This window comes from Artibeus jamaicensis, unplaced genomic scaffold (assembly GCF_021234435.1).
Source record: "Artibeus jamaicensis isolate MK-2021 breed Jamaican fruit bat unplaced genomic scaffold, CSHL_Jam_final contig_548, whole genome shotgun sequence".
NCBI lineage: Eukaryota > Metazoa > Chordata > Mammalia > Chiroptera > Phyllostomidae > Artibeus > Artibeus jamaicensis.
The window spans coordinates 15542668-15563154 of NW_026521883.1; the positions used below are offsets into that span (position 1 = coordinate 15542668).

Below are 20487 nucleotides of genomic sequence, written 5' to 3' on the forward strand. Positions count from 1 at the left end.
ATTTCTGGTACAAACTGGATGTGCAGTTTGAGGATCAGGTTGTTGCTCCTCTCATAAAATGAGCTACAAAGTGTTTCCTCCTCCTACAAAAATAGTTTGTATAAGATTGTTATCTTTTCCTAAGCATTTGAAAGAATTCACCAATGAAACCATATAACCCTCAAGTTTTCTTTGTATGAAAGTTTGTGAGATAAATTTATTTTCATTGATGAATAATGGGCTATTCAAACTTTCTGTTTTATCTTGTTCCCTGTTGGTAAGCATTTTTCAAGAAATTTGTTTATTTCACTTATGTTGTCAAATGTACTGAATTAAGTTATTCACAGTATTTCCTTATTATCTTTTTAATGTATATACAATTTATAGTGCTATACTTTTCTTCCATTACAGCATTGGTAATTTGTGTTGTTTTCTCCCTCATCCCTCTCCTCTTTGGTTTTAATCAATCTAGTTAGGAGTTATTAATTTTAAGGGTCTTTTCAAACAATCAAATTTTGGCTTCATTAGTTTTTTCTATTATTTGTATAATATTACATTGATTTCTGGTTTTATTTTTATTATTTCCTCCTCTCTACTTCGTTTGTGTTTCTTTTTTCTAACTTCCTTGGGGAGAACCTCGGGTCATGCACTATAGAAGTTCTTTTCAAATACAAACATTTAAAGCTTTACCTTTTTTTCTGGGCACTGCTTCAGCTGCACCAACAAATTTTGTTATATATTTTATTATAGTTCAGTTAAAATTATCTTCTAAATTCCCTTGTGATTTCTTTTTAGAACCATGGGTCACTTAGATATGAGTTTTTAAATTTTTAAATTTTGAGTGTTATTAGCATCTTAATGACTTCTCATTTAATTTTTTGTGATTTGAAAACTTTTCAATATATTGACACTAGTTTTATAATATATTGACATATTACATTCAACTGCCCTTGAGGAGAATTTATATTCTTCAATTGTTGGGAATAGAGTTCTATCAATTAGGTCAAGGTAGTTGACAGTTCATTTAGTTCTACATCTTTTCTAAGTTTTTGTCAAGTTATTCATTCGGTCAATTGCTGAGAGAGTTATTCAAATCTTTATAACTGTGGATTTATTTCTCTCTTTAATTCTATCAACTTTTACTTTTATTTTTAAGCTGTTATTAGGTATTTACACATTTTTAATTATTCTATCTTCTTGATGTATTACTGACTCATCATTTTATCATGATCAAATGTCTGCATAAGAGATTGACTGTAATAGAAAAAGAAAATGGTAAACAAGCAAATGGTGTGGGTAAATTTCCAAATAACTGTTTAATTGAGTTTTTAAAATGAACTGTTATTTTTTCAAGGTTATACCATCGGAATTCTGATGAAAGTTAGAAATCTGTTAGGGAAAAAGAAAAAACAAGATCCTTCCTCTTCCAGGTTTGAACACTTTGAGAAAAACATATACAAACTACATAAATACTTAAGAGGTCCCAATGAGAAGCTGTTGTAATGCTAAAAGGATTTTTCACCTCATGATGCAATTTTTAAAGTATTATACCTATTGTTAATAAAGATGTTGGCTTCTGTGCTCTGTGTTGAATCAGTTAAAAAATTCAATTGCAGAATGATATATCAGTGTTTCCAGTAATACTGCTACACCAGTTTCCTTTTAATGGCTCATCAGTTTTGTGATTGCTGTGAAGGTAATATGAGGAGACTCATTTAAGAACCTATTATTACATCATCTTAACATGAAGTAAGCCCATCAGGCATTATTAAATTACCCTGAATTTTGCAGTATGTCAGCAGCATTTTATGTACGTTAATAGCAGAGTTAATGTTCCTTGGAGGGATTCTGTTGAAAAAAATGGTTGCAAAGTGGTATTTGGATATAATTTTTTAGTCACTATTTATATATCCTTGTATCATCATTGTGTGGTTCAGATTTTTATGTCACTTGTGAAAAGTTGAGACAAAATGGTAGCAACCAATTAGTAGTTTTAGTATATATTTTTCTTCTCTGATGCATTAAAATAAATACCATTCGGAATACTGGTATTTCTTTGAATAGAAGTGATACATCTCTTTTAACTCTTGAATTTCTTGAGCTTACTGCTTTGGCCTCAAATCAGCTGGTGCCATCCATCACAATTTCTCCTATATATTGCAGCATAGTCAGAGCCAAGTGATAATAACATAGCAACGCCATTATTTCTTTCACAGTGAGGAATCCCTTTACTTGTTTTAAGAGTCCTCCCTGTCTTCAATGAGGATGTGTCCTTGCTGCAGTATAATTTTCATTCCTCTGTGCTGGATTTTGGGCTTCTTTGGGGTGCACGGATTGCTTTTATAAATTCTTCGTAAATCTTTCCCTCACTTTAATACCTTTAAATCTTCTTGTATACAGCAGTATTATTTTGTATTTCATACATTCTAGTAATCTCATTTTTTTCTTTCCACAGGCCTGCGTAATTTCTGCAACATGTTATAAACAGTTGTTAAACAGTAATCTTATACTTTCTTTTTTCATACTCCATATAGAGGAACTGGCTTTCTTAAAGCATAATCTCCAGTCCATGTGAATTAGATCACCTGGGGCACTTGTTAAAAACATAAATTCCCCAGCCCTTCCTTGACCAAACATGTTAAAATGAAAGGATGGTAAAGTGACAGACTAAAAATCTGAGGGATTCTTATGGTGAAGCATAGTTACATCATTGTTAAAAATATCAAACAAGAGTTTAGAAGGTTTACCACTTACTAGGTGTATGGCCTTAAGTAAATTACTTAATACCTCTGAAAAATACTATTTACTTATCTGCAAAATGGGTATTGTTAAAAGTATTAACTGTGTTCATATTATGGGATCTTTCAGTGCTTAATAAATGGTAATAAACTGTTATTATAGCACTATGCATGTATATTTAAAATAAATGTTTTTTTGATATGAGAATTAAACCTGGTATAAACATACATTAATCATTAGCAAAAACTGTTAAGAGTCATCTTAGCAAAATTGATGAATTTTATACAGAGCCTACCATTGATTTTAACTAAATACCAATACCTCTGCAAAGAAAATATTAGAAAGTGAAAACTTGTTAACATAGGCATTAACTATGATTTATTAGAAGCACCTGTGGTTTTAAAGAGCTTACAGTAGTTTTTTCTCAAGTTTAGCAGTAGTGTAAATATTAGACCAGTGGCTCTCAAAGTTTTTGGTTTATTAAAAATAATATGAAGGGCTCCAGTAGCTTTTGTTTTCATTCATTATATGAACTAAAAACTTTGAAAAGTACTCATTTTATAAAACGTTTTCACAAATATATGGAAGTTCAATCTTCAGAGACCTACAAAAATTCTAACTATATTTTTCAAATGAGGAAATCAATGCGGAGATAGGATTTAATGTTAAATGACTTTTCTTATGACCAGAGATTCCAACTTGTAGAGATGGGATTTGAACCTAGATCTTCTGACTCTGAATGGCAGAATTATGGGATATGTTATTAAATGGAGTAGTATTGTTAGTATGACAGCGAAAACTGTCACATGCCCATGTGTGAAATTAGGGTGGGCCTGGGTGCAGGTAGCAAAACACAAATTTACTATATCCTGCCTATCTATTCTTTTTGGCTTGATTCTGATGGAAATCTGCAGTGAACTGACTTCAGGATTCTCATTCTAAAGATATGAAGGGAAAGGCAGAGAAGATGACCATCACTAAATAAGCAACATACTAGGGAATGAGGAAAAACTAAAATAAAGTTTCCAAGTAAAGAGACCATTGAAAGCTAAAAATTTTATTAGATGTACAACTCAAATAACAGTATTTCCAACATTAATAAGTTCAACATTACAGGATATTCAAGCTATACAAAGCAACTGTATGTTCTTCATATAATGCAATAGCAACTGTTTTTTTACAAGAAAATATGCAAAAATATTTTAAAAAATGATGAGTATTTTGGAAGGAGGTAGGAAGATAACTGCTACTCTGTTTCCAGTTGAAATGAATGTTAGCTTTATTTTTTAATCCTGCACCTGAAGATATATTTACTGATTTTGATAGCGAGGAAGGGGGAGAGACAGGCACATCGATGAATTGCCTCCCACATGTGCTCCTGCTGGGGATTGAACAAGCATTCTAGGTATGTGTCCTGAACAGGAAATGAAGCCACAGTCTTTTGGTGTACGAGATGATGCTCCAATCAACTAAGCCACCCAGCCCAGATAAATGTTAGTTTTTAAAATCTGTGATGATAAAGACTGGTGAATTGCAAAGGGGAAACCATTTTAAGAAGAGGGAGCACAAATATGTTTCATTGCTAAAAACCCAACACAGTCACAAATTAAGTCAAAAGTTAACTTTTGTTAACTTATAAGTCATAAGTTAAGTCACAAATTAAGTCACAAAAATGGTTAAATAAGTTGAATAAATTTCTACCTCCTCTATTAGAGCCTTTATGTGTTAAAAAATTATCTCCACTTTTATAATTTTTTTAAACTTACTTGACAGCCTGGTAATCCAGTGTCTCTGCTGTATAGGGAAAATGAGCCTCTCTCTGACGTTTTTCCTATAAAAGAAAGAAAATAATTTTAATAAAAATCCTCATTTGTTTACAGAATTCAACTTCTAGACCATTCACAGTAATTATACTGGGGCTTGGAAGTATAGAGAAAATTAAAACAAAGAAGATAAAATCCAATAAATAAAATTTTAAAAGTTTATTTATCATTCCAGCCAATATAACATTTAAATTCTGACTTACTATATATAATAGCATGTATTTTGTTAAATGCTTTCTTTTCATCAAGAAACATTAAAAAATAGTCAAAAGAATGGATATCTATATAGCTAACACTATTATACATGTACCCCCACTAGTGAGAATTATGCTTTCCCACATTTGCTTCAGAATGAATATTTCTCCCTTTTTCTTTTCTCTTTCAGAAATGAAAATGGTATAGATGCAGCTCAAATCTCACCCCAGATCCCAAAGTAATCATTATCACAGAGTTGGTATGTATGATTACTATGTACATTTTGAAACTTTTAATGTATATAGTCATTTAAACAACATACATCCTGGCTGGTGTAGCTCAGTGGATTGAGCACCGGCCTGTGAACCAAAGAGCTGCTGGTTCAATTCCCAGTCAGGGCACATGCCTGGGTTGCTGGCCAGGTCTCCAGTGGGGGACATGTGAGATGTAACCACACATTGATATTTCTCTCTTTCTCCCTCCCTTCCCCTCTCTAAAAATAAATAAATAAAATCTTGTTAAAAGAGGAAACAACATACATTACTATTTATATTTAATACATTTAAACAGATGAGATTACATGTTATCTATCTTTGAAATTTGCATTTCATGAATATTGTGTTTTTGAGATATATGTTCACTCATTTTTATGGTTATAAAATGTCCCCTTATACAAATAAAATCACAGCTGATGTATGCCCCTACTGAAAAATAGTTAGTTTCTACTTTTTTGTTATCATGAAGAATGCTGAAACAAATATCCTTGCACAAGTCTTTTACACACACATAAGAGTTTCTCCAGGATAGATACAAAAAGGAACTGCTGGTTAAAAGGAACTGCTGGTTAAAAGGATGTAGACTTTCAAATCTATAGGCATCACCTCACTATTCTCTGAAGTCATCATGCCAATTTATACTCTCCCCAGAAATACGTAAGAATTCCTGTTGGGACTACATCTGCAGTTCAAAAGTCAAGGGGCCAAGTATCAGGAATGGTATGGGCTAGCTCTAGAGAGAACAGATGTCTCACAGTACTGACAATTAACAGCAGTGTGCTGATTCATTCGCTTTTTAAAACACTAGAATTTCAGTATGTTCTATAAAGTGAATCTACAAATATTATATAGTTTTAAACTAAAGAGTCCCCAACAAATAGACATGTTGCTTAACAAGATTTCTGCATGGATCACAGTTTGATGTTAATATCAAACATAGTAGCACAAATAAACAATGACAATGGAAGAGCTCTTTTTCTCTGTTCCAAGGTAAAAATAACAATGTAATTAAATCTGATAAGTTACCCCAAATATTTAAAGTTCTTGAGGTTATATGAACTTCATTATAATCATATACTATACAAATTATTAGAGCTTGTGATTGTGTAAAAATATATAGTTTATTAATCTAAAAAACTCCACACATACATGGATGCTCAAAGTTGTCTACTGATGTGGTGCATAATTAAAAGAACTCTGGAGACATATGGACTAATATTTAATCATTTTTATACATACCACACAAGCCAACTCATAGAAATCTTACAACTCTAAATTTGGCACCTGTGAACCTTTAGATAAATAAAATAATTCTTATAATAACAAAGGTAGTTACTAGAAAATACTTTAATAATTAGGTATATAATTTTGATCTCATTAGAATTATTATAGCATATGTCTTAAGAAGCACTTACTGGTTATTACTGATGAAGCACATGTTCAGGTAATGACAACTCATAAAAATGTAGATTTATGAAAAGAGGTTAATTTAATGTGATCTATTTACCTCACGTTCTTCCCATGAAGTCATATGTTCTACACAAAGAATTTTAATTAGCAAATTATACAAATGAAATAAAAATAAAAAATTGTAATTTTTTAAGGATATGTCCTTTACAACTAAGATTGCCTGTAAGAGTCAAGGTGATATGTTGGGGTTTTGAACTCTACTTTTTTTACTCTTTGAATCTGACCTCACAAAACTATTAAAATTATTGTGCATTTGCAATTTTGACACATAATTGTCCCCATGCCTCATCAAAATGGATCAGAAACCCTGCTGGACAAAAAAAGATGGCAGAGATTGAAGGGAAAATGCCAACTCAGAATGATTAGCAGAGAGATTACTGGGAAATAAATAAAGGAGTGGGATGCTTTGGTTTGGGGGTATTAATTTATTAATCAAATGAATTAAGTTTATAAGATAACAAAAATCATAAGTAAATCATAAAGTACTGCTTTGGGAGTACTTTATAAAAATCAATTGTACAGTACATTTATGACCCCCATTTCTTGTAGGAACTTGGGTCACAATTTAAGACTTTAAATTATTGTCAAGCTTATAATTTTGCCTGTATGCTGTTATGACCCACCATGAAAAGAACTGAGTTAATGCCAAACCGTGATCAGAAATATTACCCCCCAACTATTCTATTGTTACTTTGGAAAAATATGCTTTACTTTATAAGGTGATCTCGGCTTCAGGTTCATCTCCCTCGGACTATTTGGAAGCCCCGGGCCTGCCAAGGGTTCCTGGAGAAAGAGCTGAGATCCTCAACTCCCTCCCTTTCTGGCCAAGCAAGGTTAGGTGCCAAGAGAGACTTGTTTGCTAGAGTTTGCGGAGAGGGTGCTGAGGACAAAGGGCCCCCAACTGAGGACCCTGTGGTTGCCAGCCCCGGAGATCTGATAGGTACAGTGTGGGGCTCTGACTCCAATAGACACAACTGCCCAGTCTGCTCCACACCCAGCCTGGCAGCAAACCCGAGGCTGGGCAGAGGGCCTGGAGCTTCCCCACAGAACAGGGGCAGGTCTGTGCACGATCCCGAGGAAACCAGGCAACTTGGTAGGCGCAGGTGCCCACGAGCCCCGCAAACCAACCCACGGCGGTAACCCCTGAGAAAAGAGCGCTGTGAGGAAGTCCCAGTTCCCCATTGTAGGGAGCTGGGGAGAGGCGCCAACAAACCGTTGGCTCCTGAGAGAGGGTTGGCAGAAAAATCACAATAATCGACCCTCGGCCAACTTCAGCCAGAAAAACCGGTTTGGCTAGTTTGAAACCAACAAGCAACGTTTCCTTTTTTTTTTTTGGGGGGGGGGGGCCTTTATTATATTTTTCATTTTTATTCTTTTTTAACTTTTCTTTCTTTTTCCTTTCCTTTTCTTTATCTTTTTGCTTTTTAAAAGTAATCTGTTATTTCTTTTAAATTTTATTATTGTTTTATCTTTCGATACTTTTGTCCTCTTTTTTCAGATTTTGTTTTATTCCTTCTTTTCTTTCCAAACTTCACACTCTTTCCTCCATTCCCCTACCTTTTTTTCTTCCTTTTATTTCTTTCCTTGTCTTTTCTTTCTTTTACCCACAAGAGGCACAAACAACTTGAAAATACAAAAAGACCAGAGCTGGATCCATAAAAGAGGCCTCCAACAGTAGAGTCAGAGAGACAAATTGTACTTTGCTATAGGAGAGAAGGCACAAGTTGCTGCATATTGGAGTAGTTGGAAGCAGAGAACGACAGGATAATCGAAAGAGACTGCACCACTGAAATTCACAGTCATTCCACCACAGAAGTTCACACCACAAACCCAGGGAGTCAAAACAGATTAGTCTAAGAAGCTGAGGCTAACAACAAGAGTCTTGCAAACAATGGGAAGACAAAGAAACAATCCCCAAATGAAAGGAAAGGAGAAACCCTCAGAAAGAATGTTAGATGAAATAGAGGCAAGTCAACTATCCTATACTGAATTCAAAGCACTGGTGATCAGGAAGTTCAAAGCGCTCACAATGAGCTACCAGAAACTACAGGGGAGCTACAATGATCTCACCGCAAACTATATCAACATGAAAAAGGAAATAGAAACTATTAGCAAGGGACAAGAGGAAATGAAGAATACAATTTCCTAATTGAAGAACACAGTAGAAAGTATTAAAAGTAGAGTCGATGAGACAGAAGATCGGATTAGTGAGTTGGAAGACAAAGTAGAAAGCATCTCCCAGAAAGAACAGGAAAGGGAAAAGAGGCTCAGAAAGAATGAAGAGGGATTAAGAGAAATGAAAGACAATATGAAACGTAACAATATCCGAATAATAGGAATACCAGAAGGAGAAGAAGAACAAGGGGTAGAAAATGTATTTGAAAGAGTAATGAGAGAAAATTTCCCTAATTTGATGAGAGAAAAAGTCACACAAATCCAGGAATCACACAGAGTCCCAATCATGAGGAACCCAAGGAGGCCCACTTCAAGACACATCATCATCATAATGGCAAAATTCCAAGACAAAGAGAGAATCTTAAAGGCAGCAAGGGAGAAAAAAGAAGTAACACACAAGGGAGCCCCAATAAGGTTAGTTACTGACTTCTCAATGGAAACACTCCAAGCAAGAAGAGAATGGCAAGAAATATTCCAAGTAATGAGAAACAGAGGCCTACAACCAAGGCTACTTTACCCAGCAAGGCTCTCAATCAAGATAGAAGGCCAAATAAAGAGCTTCCAAGACAAAAGAAGTCTAAAAGAATATGCTTACACCAAACCAGCCCTACAAGAAATACTAAAAGAACAGCTTTAAAGAAGGAAAAGAGAGAGACAGAGAGGAATGCAGGTACAAACATGGCAATGAATAAATACTTATCAATAATAACATTAAATGTACATGGATTAAATGCTCCAATCAAAAGACACAGAATAGCTACATGGATAAGAAAGCATGACTCACACATATGCTGCCTACAAGAGACCCACCTCAGGACAAAAGACCATCACAGACTAAAAGTGAAAGGCTGGAAACAAATTTTCCGAGCAAATGGACAAGAAAAACAGCTGGGGTAGCAATTCTCATATCAAACAAAATAGACTTCAAAAAAAGGGACATAAAGAGAGACCCAGAAGGCAACTTCGTAATACTCAAGGGAAGAATCAACCAAGAAGACATTAACATCGTAAATATATATGCACCCAACATAGGAGCACCCAAATATATCAAGAAAATCTTAGAGAAATTCAAGAAAGATATAGACAGCAACACAATTATAGTAGGGGATTTTAACACCCCACTATCAAAAATGAACAGATCTTCCAAACAAAATATCAACAAAGATATTGTGGCATTAAACAACACCCTTGATGAAATGGACCTAACTGATATATACAGAGCCCTTCATCCTAAAGAAGCTAAATACACATTCTTTTCAAATGCACATGGAACATTCTCAAAGATAGACCACATGACAGGACACAAAACGAGCCTCACCAAATTGAAGAATGTTGAAATCATACCAAGCATTTTCTCTGAACACAAGGGACTGTAATTGGAAACCAACCCCAAAGGAAAAAACCCAAAACACCCAAAATCATGGAGACTGAATTGTATGCTATTATACAACGAACAAGTCAAGCATGAAATTAGGGAAGAAATCAAAACGTTTCTGGAAACAAATGAAAATGATCTCACAACAACCTAAAACTTATGGGACACAGCAAAGGCAGTCCTGAGAGGGAAGTTTATAGCAATACAGGCCTTCCTAGAGAAGATAGAAACATTTCAAACAAACAACCTTATTACCCTATGCCTGTAAGAACGAGGAACAACAAGAAAAACAGCCCAAAGCAAGTAGAAGGAAGGAAATAACCAAGATCAGAGCAGAACTAAATGAGATAGAGACTAAAAGCACAATTCTAAGGATCAGTGAATCCAGGAGTTGGTTCTTTGAAAAGATAAACAAAATAGATAAGCCTTTAAGTAGGCTCATCATGAAAAGAGAGCGGACACAAATAAAAACAATCAGAAATGAAAGAGGAGAGATTACAATTGATACCACAGAAATAGAAAGGGTTGTAAGAAATTACTATGAAGAACTGTATGCCAAGAAATTTGAAAACCTAGGGGAAATGCACAAATTTCTAGAAAAATATAATCTCCCAAAACTCAATGAAAAAGAAGCAGAAAACCTGAATAGACCAGTAACGGCAAAAGAAATTGAAGCAGTAATCAAAAAACTCCCATCACAAAAAAGCCCTGAACCAGATGGGTTCACAGGAGAATTCTACAAAGCATTTAAGAAAGAGCTAACCCCTATTCTTCACAGACTATTCCAAAAAATCCAAAAGGATGGAAAACTCCCAAACTCCTTTTATGAAGCCAGCATCATCCTAATTCCAAAACCAGACAGAGACACAACAAAGAAAGAAAACTTCAGGCCAACATCGCTGATGAACATAGACGCTAAAATCCTCAACAAAATATTGGTAAATCACATCCAACAATATATCCAAAACATTTTACACCATGACCAAGTGGGATTCATCCCAGGGATGCAAGGATGGTTCAATAGTCACAATCAGTAAATGTAATACATCACATGAAGAAAAGCAAAGACAAAAAAACACATGATCATATCAATAGACACAGAAAAAGCTTTTGATAAGGTACAGCACCTATTTATGATAAAAAAACACTCAGCAAAGTGGGAACAGAGGGAGCATTCCTCAATATAATAAAGGCCATATATGAAAGACCTACAGCCAACATCATACTTAATGGGCAAAAACTAAAATCTTTTCCACTAACATCAGGGACAAGACAAGGATGTCCACTTTCACCACTTCTATTCAATATAGTACTGGAAATTTTAGCCACAGCTATCAGACAAGAAAAGGAAATAAAAGGCATCCAAATTGGAAAGGAGGAAACAAAACTGTCACTGTTTGCAGATGACATGATAGTGTATATGGAAAATCCTATAGACTATACCAAAAAACTGCTTGAGCTAATAAATGAATTTGGTAAAACAGCGGGTTACAAAGTCAATATCCAGAAATCAAAGGCATTTTTATATACTAATAATAAATCAGCAAAGCAGAAATCAAGAAAAAAAATACCATTTGATATAGCAAACACAAAAATAAAATATCCGGGAATAAACCTAACCAAGGAGGTGAAAGACCTATATGCAGAAAACTATACAACACTTAAGAAAGAAATCAAGGAAGACACAAATAAAAAGACACATATACCGTGTTCATGGATTGGAAGAATTAACATCATCAAAATGTCCATACTACCCAAAGCAATTTACAGATTCAATGCAATACCTATTAAAATACCAATGGCATATTTCACAGACATAGAACAAACACTTCAAAAATTTATACGGAACCATAAACGAGCCCGAATAGCAGCTGCACTTTTGAGAAAGAAGAACAAAGTAGGAGGGATCACAATACCTGATATCAAACTGTATTACAAAGCCACTGTAATCAAAATGGCCTGGTACTGGCATAAAAACAGGCACATAGACCAATGGAACAGAACAGAGAGCCCAGAAATCAAACCAACTCTCTACAGTCAATTAATATTCAACAAAGGGGGCAGTAACATAAAATGGAGTAAAGATAGCCTCTTCAGCAAATGGTGTTGGGAGAACTGGACAGCTATGTGCAAAAAAATGAAACTTGAGCACCGACTTACACCATACACCAAGATAAATTCAAGGTGGATAAAAGACTTAAATATAATCCGTGAAACCATTAAAATCCTAGAGGAGAACATTGGCAAGAAAATCTCAGATATTTCACTCAGCAACTTTTTTACTGATGTGTCTGTCCCCTAGAGCAAGGACATAAAGAAAAGAATAAACAAATGGGATCTCATCAAAATAAAAAGCTCTGCGTGGCTAAAGAAAACAGTATTAAATTAAAAAGACAACCAACTGTATGGGAAAACAGATTTGCCAATGATACCTCAGACAAAGGTTTAATCTCCAAAATATACAAAGAACTTACACGACTCCACTCTAAGAAGACAAATAACCCAATAAAAAAATGGGAAAAGGACTTGAACAGACACTTCTCCAAGGAGGACATACAGAGAATCCAGAGACACATGAAAAGATGCTCAATATCGCTAGCCATCAGAGAGATGCAAATTAAAACCATAATGAGATACCACCTTATACCAGTCAGAATGGCTATCATAAACAAAGCAACAAACAACAAATGTTGGAGAGGTTGTGCAGAAGAGAGGACCCTAGTTCACTGTTGGTGGGAATGCAGACTGGTACAACCATTATGAAAAACAGTATGGAATTTTCTCAGAAAACTTAAAATGGACCTGCCTTATGACCCAGCAATTCCATTGCTGGGACTATATCCTAAGAACCCTAAAACACCAATCCAAAAGAACCTATGCACCCAATGTTCATAGCGGCACAATTTACAATAGCCAAGAGTTGGAAGCAACCTAGGTGCCCCTCAGTAAATGAATGGATCAAAAAATTGTGGTACATATACACAAAGGAATTCTATGCAGCAGAAAGAAAGAAGGCGCTCCTACCCTTTGCAACAGCTTGGATGAAACTGGAAAGCATTATGTTGAGTGAAATAAGCTAGGTGGTGAAAGACAAATACCATATGATCTCACCTTTAACAGGAAGCTAAACAACAAAACAAACAAGCAAGCAAAATAAAAACAATGACACTGAAATCAAGAACAGGGGGACAGTGACTGGAGGGGAGAGGAGAGGGAATTTCAGGGGAAAAAGGGGAAGGATTTACAGGAACTAGCATAAAGGACACATGGACAACAACTAAGGGGGGGTGGAAGGTGGGGGCACGGGGGGTGGGCTGGAAAGGGAGTAAAAGAAAGAATACTGTAGTTGAAAAATAATTTAAAAAATAAAAAAATAAGGTGATCTCCATACAAAAAGTGGCAGCTATCATTAAACAGTTTCTTCTTTTCAACTAAATAAAATCATGTCTTATATTCTTGGCAGAACTGAATTAACATTTAAAACATACCATAGAGTTAAAAATAAAGCTATATCAATGGTTTGTCATTTATCACAATGTAATAACTACTCATGATTTGCTGAAATATGCACTAAGCCTTTTCTATCTGCCAAATTTCCTTTCCTGAAACATTATTTCAAACAACAAGTACTTAAAGCTAAGCAACAATTTAAGGTATGTTATATATTTTCACTCAGATATACTAGTAAGTCTTTTCTAACAATGCATTGTTAAGGTGGAAAAGGGAATAAAGTGTGAGATCAATATTAGCTCTGTTTTTAATGAAGTATGGCTTTCAAATATAATACATACAATTATCTGTGTGGAGTCTACCCCTTAAGTAGATGGTTTAAAAAATAAATTTTTAAAATTTCCTTCCCTGTGCCTATTAAAATTCCTAAACTTCCTTTCACAAAGGACAGTCAAATCAGAGAGAATAAAAACTAATTAAAAAACGAACTTATTGTTGTAACAACAGTTAATAATGAAAACTAATATAAGCTAAAAACATTACACAGTAAAAGTTTCTTCTGTAATAGAAAGTTAATAGCTCGTTTTTAAAATAATACTTGACCTATTCCAATGAGACTTTGAAAAGTATGTACATTTTACTTCATCTTTCATTTATTGGGAACTCATTCTTTCTTAGTGACTTAGAAATTTGGATTTTCCTGAAATATAATGATGTGTACTCAGTGTGAGATTTAGAAGACATTCATCTTTTATTTATTCAGAATTACTTTAAGGCTATATTGACAACAAAAACTTCTGGCTACTTTGTTTCTGCTAAGTACGTTCACGACTTTAACATGAAAGTCAGCTGAAAACAGTTTAAAGACTATTAGATATATGTAACTTAATTTATACCTAATTTTCCTTGCAATGCCAGTAAAAAATATTACAAAGAATTTACTGGATACTCTAGTAGTGGGGTTTTATTTGTGTATGGGTATTGACACACCATAGGCCCCCTTGGCAGTCTTTTCAAAATAATGTGTTTAAGCTCACAAAATACAATACATAGTATTATAAAGTATATTGGCATGTTATCATAAAAATGTAGAAAAAAATTCCCATCATGGTACATGATTTTTTAACACATTAAATAAGATCTAGAAGCAGACTTACAATGGCAAGTTCAAAGCATAAATGATAGTTTAAGATCTCTGCAACAATTGTATCATGCTATGAAAATCTCTGTTCTATTGGTTACAAAAGTCATAGGTAATATTAAAGACTGTTTTGCTACTCTCATTCAAATGGAAGGACAATGTAAATTTCACTTATAGGTTGGTAAAAATAAAAATGAAATTTTTTCCCTGTCCATATTCACTGATTATCCTTCTATTCTTGGAGTCCCTGGACTATAGGCCAAGAACTCCAACTCTAATAGAACAGCAATATTATTGGAATTCACATAGATATGTATATCATGCCATTACACATGTTTTCTAAATAAGTATCTCCTGTGCTTAAAGTAGCTAGACTTATATATAATTTATATTAACCACAGTTTTTTTTTCTGACTGCAAACTGAGAGCTGCTCAAGAAATGATAGGTGATTTTAGCCAAACTGTAGAGCGTTTAAAACAAAAGTTCAGAAAAGAGTAAAATACTTTAGTCCAAGAAATTATTTTACCTGGTTGTTTGTGTAAGATGCATAAACTATTTGAGGCAATAATTACTGTAACACATTTTCTCAGAATTATAAAAAATGAATTCATCTTGTTCCCTACCAATTACATGATACAACTATAAGTTCAAATTTTCCATGCTTCCCTAATTTTCAAAAAAACCCCAAATGTTAGCTATTTGTCTATAAGAGATCTTCAAAAGATAATTTTCCCTACATTCTTTTACCTTTTTTTATGGTTGACACTGTTGCAGATATCTCCATTCCCCTCCTTTGCCTAATTCCTTCACCTTCTTTCCTCTGGCCTTCCCCTTATCGTATCCCTCTAACAGCTGTCAGTCTGTTCCATCTGTCCAAGCTTGTTTCTATTTTGTTTTTCACTAATTTTTAGTCATTAGATTCCACATATAAGTGAGTGAGATCATATGGTATTTGTTTTTCTCTGACTGGCTTTTTTCACTTAGCATAACAATCTCCAGGTCCAAAAGGTAAGATTACGTTCTTTTTAATAGCCGTGTAGTATTCCATTGTGTAAATATACCACAGCTTTTTCATTCACTTATCTATTTTTAAGTAGTTTTTATTGTATTTGTTCTATTACCATTTATCTTCCCTATAACCTCTCCCACATCCCCCGACCCCCTGCCCCCACTGCAATCATCTTACTGTTGTCCATGTCCATGAGCCCTTTTTTGCTTGATCCCTCTACCACTATTCAAGGGTCTTTTGTGGTTCCATGTAAATTTTTGAAATATTTGTTCTAGTTCTGTGAGATATGTCATTGGTATCTTGATAGGAATTGCATTGAATCTATAGACTGTTTTGGGTAGTATAGACATTTTAATGATATTAATTCTTCCTATACATGAACACAGTATATGGGTCCTCTTTTATTTTCTTCAATGTCTTGTAATTTTCTATAGTACAGGTCTTTTACCTTCTTAGTTAAATTTATTCCTAGATATCTGATTCTTTTTAAAGCAATTGTGAATGGCTTTGTTTTCTTAGTTTCCCCTTTTGATAGTTCATTACTGGCATATAAAAATTCAATCAATTTCTGGATATTAATTTTGTGCCCTGCTATTTTACTGAATTCACTGACCAATTCTAGTAGTTACTTGGTGGAATCTTTGGGGTTCTCTATGTACAGTACCATGTAAGGCAAATAATGACAGCTTTATTTCTTCCTTTCCAATTTGGATGCCTTTTATTTCTTCTTCTTGTCTGACTGCTATGGCCAGAATGGCCAGTACTATGCTGAATGAGAGAGGTGAAAGTGAACATACCTGTCTTGTTCCCAGTCTTAAGGGGAATGCTTGTAGTTTTGCCCACTGAGTATGGTGATGGCAGTGGGTTTGTCACACACGGTCTTTATTATATTTAGGTATGTTCTTTCTATTCCCACTTTGCTGAGAGTTGGGGTTTTTCGAAAATCATAAATGGGTGCTAGATTTTATCAAATGCTTTTTCTGCATCTACTGATATGATCATGTGGTTTTCATATTTCATTTTGTTTCTGTGGTATATCACATTTATTAATTTACAAATATTGTACCAACCTTCTACTACTCCTGGAATAATTCCCAATTGATTATAGTGTATGATCTTTCTGACATAGTATTATATTCAGTTTGCTAATATTTTGTTGAAGATTTTAGCATCAATGTTCACCAGGGATATCAGCCTATAATTTTCTTTTTGTGTGTTGTCCAAATGTAGCTTTGGAATTAGGATAATGAAGGCCTCATAAAATGAGCTTGGGAGTCTTCCCTTCTCTTGAATCTTTTGGAATTGTTTGAGGAGGAGAGGTGTTAGCTCTTCTTGAAAAGAATGTATATTCTTTTGCTTCAGGATGAAATGCTGTGAAGATATCAATTAAATCCATGTGTTCTAGTGTATCATTTAAGGCCACTGTTTCTTTGTTGATTTTCTCTCTGGAAGATCTATCCATTGAAGTCAATGTTGTATTAAAATCCTCTACTATACCTGTATTTCTGTCAATCTCTCCCTTTATGTCCACCAAGATTTACTTTACATATTTAGGTTATCCTATGTTGGGTGCATACATGTTTACTAGGGTTATAGTCTCTAGATGGATTGTTTCACCCTGTAGTGTCTTTGTCTGTTACTATAGCCTCAGTTTTAAAGCCTATTTTGCCAGATTTAAGTATTGCTACTCCAGCTTTTTTTCCCGTTCCATTTGCATGAAATATCCTTTTCTATCCATTTAGTTTTGGTCTGTGTGTATCCTTTGTTCTGAGGTGGGTCTCTTGAAGACAGTGTGTGTGTGTGTGTGTGTGCGTACACACACACATTTATATATTTTGTTTCCTATCCACTCAGATACCCTATCTTTTACTCACAGCATTTAAGCCATTTACGTTGAAAGTGGTTATTGATAGTTATGTATTTATTGCCATTTATTTTTAACTATTTTCCTTTGATTTCTTTCCCCCCTTTTTTTCTTCTTCTTAAAGCAAGTTGTTTAACAGCTATTACAATACTGGTTTGGTGGTAAGAAACTACTTCATCTTTCTCTTGTCTGGGAAGCTCTTTATTTTCCCTTCAATGTTAAATGACACCCTTTCCTGAGTAAAGTAGGCTTGGTTGTAGGTCCTTGCTTCTGGCCTGAAATGTTTCTGTTGAGAAATCAGCTGACAGTTGTATGGGACTCTGTCAGCTTATATAAATCAGCTTACCTCTCCCTTATAGGTAACTACCTGCTTTTCTCTTGCAGCTTTTAAAATTCTTTCCTTGTCTTTAAGCTTTGTCATTATAATTATGATGTGTCTTGGTGTGGGCATCTTTGGGTTTATCTTGTTAGGGACTCTCTGTGCTTCCTAGACTTGTGTGTCTTTTTTCCATCACCAGGTTAGGGAAGATTTTAGTCATTATTTCTCCAAATAGGTTCTCAATCCCTTACCCACTCTGTCTTGTTTCTGGTATCACCATAATGTGGATATTGTTGCTCTTTATGTTAACCCAAAGGTCGCTTAAATCCTCATTTAAAAAAATTCTGTTTTCTTTTTGCTGCTCTGCCTGGGTGTTTTTTCCTATTTTGTCTTCCAAATCACTGATTCGATCCTCTACTTCACCTAAGCTACTGTTTATTCCTTCCAGTGTATTATTATTTACTTCATATACTGCATTCTTTATTTTTGAGTGGTCTTTTTTCATACTATTGAGTATCCTTATAATCATTACTCTAAACTATCTGATAAGTTGCTTGTCTCCATTTCATTTAGCTCTTTTTCTGGAGAATTCTCTTGTTCTTTCATTTGGGGCCTGTAGTTTTTGTCTTTCCATTTTGTCTGCCTCTTTGTGTTTATTTCTATGATTTAGGTAGATCTGTAAAGACTCTAGTGGACACCTACATCAGACACTACCTGTGACTGGCCCTGGGCAACCTGTTTGGAGCTGATAGTAATGCTCAGAGTGTGTGGCTCCTTCTGCTGGGCCAGGGTACATGGAGAAAGAACCAAGCTGTGCATCAAGGCCCACTTTTACCAACATCAGGCCCAGGGAAGTTAAAGTCTTAAAACTCCCAGAGATGTGTGTCTGCCTGCATGCTGTCTAATAACTTAATCATGAAAAGAGCCTCCAGCTGTGCTCCTCAGCAGCTGGGCTTAAGCTCCACAGGGTGGGGTGAGAGGGATTCCTTTGGGTGGGACTACTGCTTCCCCCTAGGCTGATGCCACATGGAGGGGAGTGTTCTGCCCAGGAAAGATGGCTTCTGCAGTATGGGGAATAACTCAGCACAGGGATCTGGGCAGCTGAACCTTCACCTGTCTCCCCAGAGCCACCAACCCTAGATTCTCCTCATGTGGCTCTAGTCCACTCTGTACTCCCTTTGCCAGGGTCAAGGGTAAGTGGCTAGAAATAATATTTTGTGCACTGGCCCTTGAAGAGTTTCTCTGTGTCTCTAGCCGCTTCTCCCTAGCGGACAAAAAACCTGCTGCTTTTCATAGGCTGATGTTATTTGGGTTCCTTTCCTGGTTCTGGTGCTCTAGGCTGGTGAGCTCAGCTTCAGGTTTAGACCCCACAGTTCTCAGCGGGAAAACCCACCAGCTAGTGAAATATACCAGAACATCAGCTGCCATCCACCAGAACCCAGCCAGCTCTCTCATGCCTCTGGACTTCCTAACAGCCTTGATGTGGTGATGTGGTTTCTTCCATAAGTCCTTTGTTCTTTATCCACTCACCTACTAAGGGGCAGGGCAGTTAGGGCTGTTTCCAGATCTTGGCTATTGCAAATAATGGTGCTATGAACATAAGGGTACACATATTCTTTCAAATTGGTGTTTTGGGATTCTTAGAATATATTCTCAGAAGAGGAATTACAGGGTCAAAAAGCAGTTGCATTTACATTATTTTATTTTTTATGACTTTATCTTAAAGATTTTATTTATTTATTTATTTTCAGAGAGAGAAAAAGGGAGGAAGAAAGACAGGAAGAGAAGCATCGATGTGTGGGAGTAATATCAACTGGTTGCCTCTCACACACCCCCAAAAAGGGACCTGGCCTGCAACCCAGGTGCATGCCCTGGCTGGGAACTGGGAATCAAACTGGTGACTTTTCAGTTCACAGGCCGGTGCTCAATCCACTTAGCAACACCAGCCAAGGCCCATTCTTTTTATTTTAAATATTTATTCATCTGGTAAAAGTTGCAAAAATAAACCCATTAATTTTTTGTGAACCCTGTTATTTTATCTTTTATTCATTTATTGTATTAGAGTTGCCCCAATTTTTTCCCCGTTGCCTTCCTCTACCCTCATCTCCAGAGTCTATCCCCACACCACTGTCCATGTTCATGGGTCATTCATACATGTTCTTTGACTAATCCTTTCCTCTTCTTTCTGATATTCCCCTTTAGCCCCTGGCAGCTGTCAGTCTGTTCCATGTTTCCATATCTCTGGTTCTGTTTTGGTTGTTAGTTTATTTTACTCATTAGATTTCTCTTATAAGTGAGGTCATATGGTATTTGTCTTTCATTGATTGGCTTATTTCACTTAGCATAATATTCTCTAGTTCCATCCAGGCTGTTGTTAAGGGTAAGAGTTCCTTCTTTTTTTTTTTCTGCTGTGTAGTATTACATTGTGTAAATGTACCACAGCTTTTTATTCCATTTCTACTGATGGGCACGTAGGCTGTTTCCAACACTTGGCTATTGTATATAGTACTGCTATGAACATAGGGGTGCATAGATTTTTTGTGTGTGTTTTAGGATTCTTAGGGTATATTTCTGGCAGTGGAATTGCTGGGTCAAAAAGCAGTTACATTTAAAATTTTTTTGCAGAAATTCCATGTTTTTCACAGTGGTTGCACCAGTCTGCATTCCTGCCA

At 35.3% G+C, this 20487-nt stretch overlaps 1 protein-coding gene across 9 annotated transcripts in view; it reads right to left on the bottom strand.

Moving 5' to 3' along the window:
- The window catches only part of TCF12 (transcription factor 12), a 389260-nt gene that overhangs the window by 113685 nt on the left and 255088 nt on the right, over positions 1–20487 (bottom strand). For all 9 annotated transcript variants that reach the window (XM_053670007.1, XM_037151078.2, XM_053670006.1 and 6 more), the window contains one exon: positions 4485–4549. In XM_053670007.1, coding sequence (XP_053525982.1) covers positions 4485–4549 — 65 coding nt within the window. The remainder of the gene's footprint in view (positions 1–4484; positions 4550–20487) is intronic.